General features: G+C 41.4%; 1 protein-coding gene across 7 annotated transcripts in view; it reads left to right on the top strand.

The window, feature by feature from the left end:
- The window catches only part of mctp1a (multiple C2 domains, transmembrane 1a), a 164,453-nt gene that overhangs the window by 102,924 nt on the left and 54,029 nt on the right, over window positions 1-7,500 (top strand). For all 7 annotated transcript variants that reach the window (XM_042069735.1, XM_042069730.1, XM_042069731.1 and 4 more), the window contains one exon: window positions 388-481. In XM_042069735.1, the coding sequence (XP_041925669.1) occupies window positions 388-481 (94 nt within the window). The remainder of the gene's footprint in view (window positions 1-387; window positions 482-7,500) is intronic.

Raw genomic sequence — 7,500 nt, 5'->3', positions numbered from 1 at the left:
CCAGGGATGCTTGGAGTTTTTGGTCTGTTTTCCAAATGTGAAAAAGCAATAAAAAAAGAAAACCGAAACAACAGTATGTAACCATAACAACACACACACACACACACACACACACACACACACACACACACACACACACACACACACACACACACACACACACACACACATTCCAAGTAAATGTCCTTTTTGTGACCAGTAAAATCATTTTAAAATATGGGGCAAGAGTAAGTATTGTTCATAGGATGACAATGTTTGTGATGTGTGTGGGTAAGTGTACAGTTGCTTTATCTGGTTTGTAATGCAACAACTTGGACATTTCCTCAAACCTGCTTGTTCGTGTGGATCCTCTGAAACAGCCCCCCTCCTCTGTCTCCCCTCACACAGAGCCTTCTCAAGTCCTTCCACAACATCAAGGACGTGGGGGTCGTCCAGGTGAAGGTCATCCGTGCCGAGGGACTCATGGCCGCTGACGTCACCGGTAAGGACGCCCTGGTCAAGCTCATGCCCCTTGTCCACAGAGATGTATGTCAATTTCTCCCTGAATAAAAAACGGTTGATGATGATGATGATGTATGAGCCTAATGCGTTGAGAATGATAAGGTTCTATCTGACATTTTTGTCAACATTTTAGTTATTGACATATTCTTAGTCTGTGACAGCTTCATAAATTGAGATGAGGTGTTTCGTGAAGTTGTATACATTTTTGGACACTATATCTAAAGAGGCTTGTTCCACTTCACATCACATCGATATAACTCAAGTCAAGTCAAGTCAAGTCAACTTTATTTATATAGCACATTTCATACACAGAGGTCATTCAATGTGCTTTACAAAAACAAAAGCAAACAGGAATAGCTGATAAAAGCATAGAAGGACAATAGTCAAAGAATAGTTTAAAAAGTAAAGAATAATGATAAAATAATAATAATAAGAAGATAACATAAAACACACACACAAACAAAAGTTTGAAGCTCAATATCTAAGAACTACTTAGAATGTAGATACGTAGAACCGTAGAGGTGCCCTTTGACCTCATCAGTCCAAGGGGACGCATGGTGACTTCACACAGTTCAGTCCAAACACATCTCTCTCTCTCTCTCTCTGGTGTGCAGCAGAGCGGAGCGACTCCCTCGACTGATGAGAAACACGTCTAGCGCAATAAAAGTGTTTAAATGGTCAGATCTGAGAGTGGACGATGGGCGTACCCTCTGTCTGCTCCGAGCACTTTTTACATTTTACACGCCGCGTTCCTTCCATGATGTCTGAGATGCACTTTGTTCTCGTTGCGCGTATCACGGATCTGAGAGGCACAGGCTGGAGATACTCTCCTTTTTCTTAAATGGATTTCAGATTTCAGATTTCATTTATTGGTTTGACAGGGCAGAAAGATTAGAAAAGCGTACTGTAGTGTTTTTACAGTCCTGAATTTAGTCAAACAACAAAAATAAAACTGATAATTAAGGGCATATACAGTATATTATATTTTATAGCAGTTAGCAGCTAGTGCTGGGAAGAGATATTAAAGGGCCTGTTATGAAGGAGTCTCTCTGCTGTTGAGGCCCTCAGTGTTTGAAACAAAATGGCACAGCCTCGTTTAAAACTCGGCACTGTTTTTACTCTTCTCTCCATTCGTATCTTTCCCAACTTTTAATTGGGCCTACTGCGGACAGACCCATTTTCGCCCCCCCTGTCCCCCCCCCAAAAAAAAAAAAAACCATGTGGTACCCAAAAAGAAAGAAAAAATAAAAATAAAAAATAAAAAAAACGAGACCGCAAACACACACACACAGAGATGTTTGTCCTTATTTGCGTGCGGCAGGAGGGGGACGTAGCCTACATTAGCAGCTCTGTCCCCGGGTCATTCGCTTTCTTCCTGAGCGCTAATATCAAACCCGCCATGCGGGGAGGCGTAAGGGGACGCAGGCAGAAGACACGGCTCTGAATTTGTTTTTCAGAAAGACAGAGGAGAGCAATGAAAAGAGGAGCTCTCACTCCATGGGATAGCCGATGACCTGATTGCAAAAGTCATTTCTCAGTTCTTCCACATACATTCCACTGTGTTTTGTGCTTATTTAAATCCCAGGAGTTCTTTAGTGTATAACAACTTTGCTGCCATGGCCACCATTGTACAATGACAAATATATAGGTTGTGTACCCCCTCACACACACACACACACACACACACACACACACACACACACACACACACACACACACACACACACACACACACACACACACAAACACCCTCAGGCAGTCTGAACTAAAAGGGTGTTAATTATAGAGTAATGCAGCAGAAAGCAGAACTTATAGTAAAGTGGACCAGAGGACACAAACCTACTGTTATACTACACACACACACACACACACACACACACACACACACACACACACACACACACACACACACACACACACACACACACACACACTCCTTCATGCATTCACACTCATGCATATTTGCTGTATTTTGTATTTAATTGTCATTCTCAATGCATTCTGCATGACTTGTTTACATTGTTAGTGGTGATGCTGATATGGGTGATAATGAGGGTGACGTGGATGATTGTAGATTATTGGCCGAAGAATGCAAGTTCTGTCTCTTATGTGTCAATGAATCTTTCATCTCTGCTCTAAAGGGGTGTAGGGCTTGTGTGGTTTTGACAACACGGTATGGAGATAAGAGGTGTGCTGCATAGCACCCCTGACAGTAATTGCTGTAGACATGAAGAGGTACAGTTATATGAGAGAGAGAGAGAGAGAGAGAAATGGTGGTAATGAAAGTCTGATTGGAGAGACTGAGTCTCCTTTTTTGAAGGATCTATCCTTCTGCTTACCAATAAGAGAGCTTGGTTGTATGCTCACATAGCCTTTAATGAAGATGTGCTATATTGGCAATCTCTCTCTCTCACACACACACACACACACACACACACACATTCTCCCTCCCCCTCCCCCTGGCTCTTGTCAGATGGTCTGGCGCATTACGTTGACCTTGCGCGGTGGTCTGGTGTTCCCCCGGGAGACTGGCCGCCCCATGGACTCTGATTTCACACCGGTCCCTGCGCCAGCCAGCGCCGCACAGCACAAAGATGGCCCCATCTCCCTCCCCTGGTCTCCCTCGCCCACACCCATGGCCCAGTCCCTCTCTCTCTCTCTCTCTCTCTCTCCCTCCCTCTCTCTCTATCTCTCTCTATCCCTCCCTCTTTCCCTCTCCCTGCCCCGGCGGTCGCGGTGCAAGCCGGCGCGCTACAAGGCCACGGGCCACGCTACAATGCCTCAGCTAATAAAGAGCTCACATGCTCAAAGTCCAGCTCCCACAGACAGGAGAGAGAGAGAGAGAGAGAGAGAGAGAGAGAGAGAGAGAGAGAGGAGAGAGAGAGAGAGAATGGAGGGGGAGAGAAAGTGAGCAAGAGAGAAGGGAGCTAGAGGAGGGGTGGTGTAGGAAAGGAGGAGGCAGAGAGAAAGAGAGAGTGTGTGTGTGTGAGAGTGTGATTGTTTTTTTCACACATTTTTATAATAGCCACCCTCTCTACTGTAAGCCTGAGCTCACACTTTTGTTCGCCTGCCCCCCCCCCCCCCTTCCTCCCTTCTCTCCCTCTCTCTCTCCCTCTCTCCCTCCCTCTCTCTCTCCCTCTCTCCCTTCCTCTCTCTCTTTCTCTCAGTGTAATTAATTGAGGCGTTTATGTGAAGTAGCAGCACTCCAGGCCTGGAGAGTAAATGGGAGCGCTGTGTAAAAGCAGCACTTGAGGAGAGGAGAGGAGGGGATGGGAGTGGTTGGGGGGGGGGGTCCTCACCCCTTTCAGCGGGGTGAGGTGCTGCGTCGCCTCTCTTGGGTCCAAACACGGACCAGTGGCGGTGGTGGTGTGGGGGGTGGTGGGGAGTGGGAGTGGATGAGACCGCACTACTAATGGAGTCGGCCTAAAACAAACTCACACTCTCATCTGGATCAACAGCGTAGTCTAAGCACTGAGGGCGAGAGGGGACAAAAAAGACAGGCGATTAGGAGATTGGCTGGCTGGGCACAGCGATGAAGGGCCTCATATTAAGTATCCCAAAGTACTACACAGGAGTGTGAAAACCATACAAACACATGGGAATGATCACTTAAAAAATGAATAACACATTATCTCTTACGTAAAATGTGTGATAGCAATGGTTATAGGACAGTAGATGGGGGAAATAAGCACTGAGTCAGTTTGAAACTATTTAGGCTGAATTATATTCAATAAAGGATTTCGAGTGAAGATTTTTATGTGTAGTTTTATAATGGTAGCAGCTCCACATCTGTTCATTCAGGATGTTGTTGTGAGAGCTTTTCAACCCATAGATAGGTATTAGAGATATAATGCTCCCACGACCAGTTTCCTGCTGGAGCCAGATATACAGTATTAGTAATTTAGTAGTAAAAAAAAACTGTCCGAGCAGCCGGCCTGCTGGTCAGAAGAGGCGGGGGGAGAGTGCCGGGGTCGGACACACACCTGGAGCCTCAAAGTTCCAGTTACCGCCGGCCGTGAAATCCGCTCAGACAGCTGCCTCATAAACAGGGTCAGGGGCCGTCGCCGGTGACAACCACTTGTCACGGGCAGAACTTTAGCGCATTACCCAGCCGAGGACGAGCGCTACCTTTTCTGCAGGTTCTCCCTAAACCCCCCACCCCCCTCCGCCGCAATTTACATAAAAGCCCGCGGGCACAGCTGCGCTGATTTCTCCCCGCGCCAACTCCTCCACGCTTGGCTTCGAGGGCAGCGTCGGACACCAAAGCAGCCCTTGCACGTTATAGACAAGGGCATGCATGTTTTTCATTTGCGCACAATTTCACATAGTGTTTTGCTCAGACCGTATCAACCTGTCGAGATCATATGCATCAGGCGGAAAACAGCACAAATATTAAAATGGCATGTTCCACATATAGAGTAATTATACAGACAAAGAAGGAAGCACCACTTTTGTTAAAGTTTCTTAATTAGATTGGCCCTAAATAATAATAGAAAATATACATAAATAAATGTACAAATAAACACATTTTCTTTTTTTATTAAACAGCCATTTAGTATTAATATTATATATAGGAATAACTTCCACAATAGTCAGTTTCTTCAGTGAATTATGTTAAAATAATTGTAAATATTTTTTCATCTTATACCATATAGAGAAATTGGTAACACTTTCTATGAAGGTTGTATTTATAACGCCCTATGAATGCATTCATATTGTTTTATAAGGTGTCTATAAAGCATTGTAATGCTTAATTCTACTGTAGTCCTATATATCTATAGCTATAAGTATATGTAATAAAGTTATAATAATTTATACATCTCCCTACAGCACACAATTATAAACAGCTATGCAATATCATAAGTGTTATTTGTCAGCTCTAAGTAAAGTGACAAGAATATGACCCTATTATTAACAGATATAAGTTCACTGAGTAATTAAAGGGTGCAATGAACTAAGTACCGAGTCTGCCATCTTTACTCCATATGCACAATATTATAAATTACTATGTTAATGTCATAGGTGTTATTTGTCAGCTTTAGGTAAAGTAGAGCAAATGAGGTATTGTTATAAATATATATAAGATCATTATAAACAAATATGAGGCAAAATGAAATGAGAGCCTGAACATAAAGACAAAAGGAATGCATTTAGTTCACTTTATTTTCATTTAAACCAACACACATAATTATCAATGCTCTGAGCACATTACACAAACACAAGTGGCACGGCATGGTCCTATATTTTGTGGTGGTGGTTATTTTTGGAATAAAACTCACAATGCCACTGAAATCTATCTTATGAAAGATCGTTCGAATCAAAATAGACCTTTGGTTTAAATAAAAATAAAGTGAACTAAATGCATTCCTTTTGTCTTTATGTCCAGGCTCTCATTTCATTGTGCCTCATATTTACTTATAATGATCTTATATCTATTTATAACAACACCTCATTTGCTCTACTTTACCTAAAGCTGACAAATAACACCTATGACATTAACATAGTAATTTATAATATTGTGCATATGGGGTAAAGATGGCAGACTCCTTAGTTCATTGCACCCTTTCATTATTCAGTGAACTTATATCTGTTAATAATAGGGTCATATTCTTGTCACTTTACTTAGAGCTGACAGCTATGCAAACACTTACGTTATTACATAGCTGTTCATAATTGTGTGCTGTAGGGAGATGTATAAATTATTATAACTTTATTACATATACTTATAGCTATAGATATATAGGACTACAGTAGAAGTCAAAACTCTTTATGCATCACTATACGTATTTAGCAGAGAGAAGTAGTTATGATGCATCATAAAACTGACAAGTGAGTCGGCAGATCTTGACATATTTATAATGCATTATTCAGATTAAAATGATAATCATTCATAAATAGTTGTCATAATGCATCATTGTGAATATATATAGATGGTAATAATGAGCGTTACAATGCTTTATAGACACCTTATAAAACATTATGAATGCATTCATAGGGCGTTATAAATACAACCTTCATAGAAAGTGTTACCGAGAAATTCTCTTACGCATTAATCTCAACTGACGAAATAAGTAGATACGTTAATGTTGATGTTAATTAGTTGTCAAAAAACACATTTCAGTTGACCGGCGACAGTATTGATGCCGCGCCAGGCTCGGAGTAATGACATGCACTTCTGGATTGAATATCAATATGAACTTAAAGGCGAGCCAGCCGAGTCGATATGCCAGTGAAATGGATATGGCCTGTGACAGCCAAGTCTCACCATTGATCCTAGTGACATTTATTTAACACATCAACTTAAATGTCCTGCCCTTGTCTTAACATTTTGATAAACTCAAAGAAAACAGTGACACTTGTATTCGCGGATGGGGGAATTTATATATGCAATCCATTGTGTGACTCTCTGTCTGAAAGGAAAGGTTTCTTGTTTTGTTTTTTCGTGACGCACACATGCACGTGAGTATGCACACACACACACACACACACACACACACACACACACACACACACTCTTACACACGCGTGAGCCTTGGTTCTTTGCGATTCATAAGTAATATGTCTTGTTTTGCAATCTGACCCAGCTTTTAAAAAACATGTTCTTAAACAAACAATAAAAGTGCTCCCAAATGTTTTGTTAAAAGTTAACATCAAAGCAGAAATTAAGAGTTTGTAGTTTGTTAGGGAGAAGCAGGACTCTACTCCATTTACAAAGAGTAGGCATTAACATGAGTATTTAAATAGCACGTTTCAAACGCAAAATATATAGGCCATCATATTTTATAACATGTCTCTGGAGTTGCCTTCATACTGTAAGTTTTTTTTGTCCACACATATTCAAAGTATGTTAAGTTTCAAATTTCGGTGGGAAAAAAAACAATTTAATTACTTTTTGATTTCTACATTGTTTATTTTGTTTGTAAATACCGGTGGCTTTGAAACATAATTGTGCCATGAATTTAAAAATGTTTGAAAAGAATAAAATACATACAAAATACA

The sequence above is a fragment of the Alosa sapidissima genome, chromosome 18, assembly GCF_018492685.1.
Source record: "Alosa sapidissima isolate fAloSap1 chromosome 18, fAloSap1.pri, whole genome shotgun sequence".
Lineage (NCBI taxonomy): Eukaryota > Metazoa > Chordata > Actinopteri > Clupeiformes > Clupeidae > Alosa > Alosa sapidissima.
Note: the sequence above shows the minus strand (reverse complement) of the source record. Positions and strands in the feature narration are given on the sequence as shown.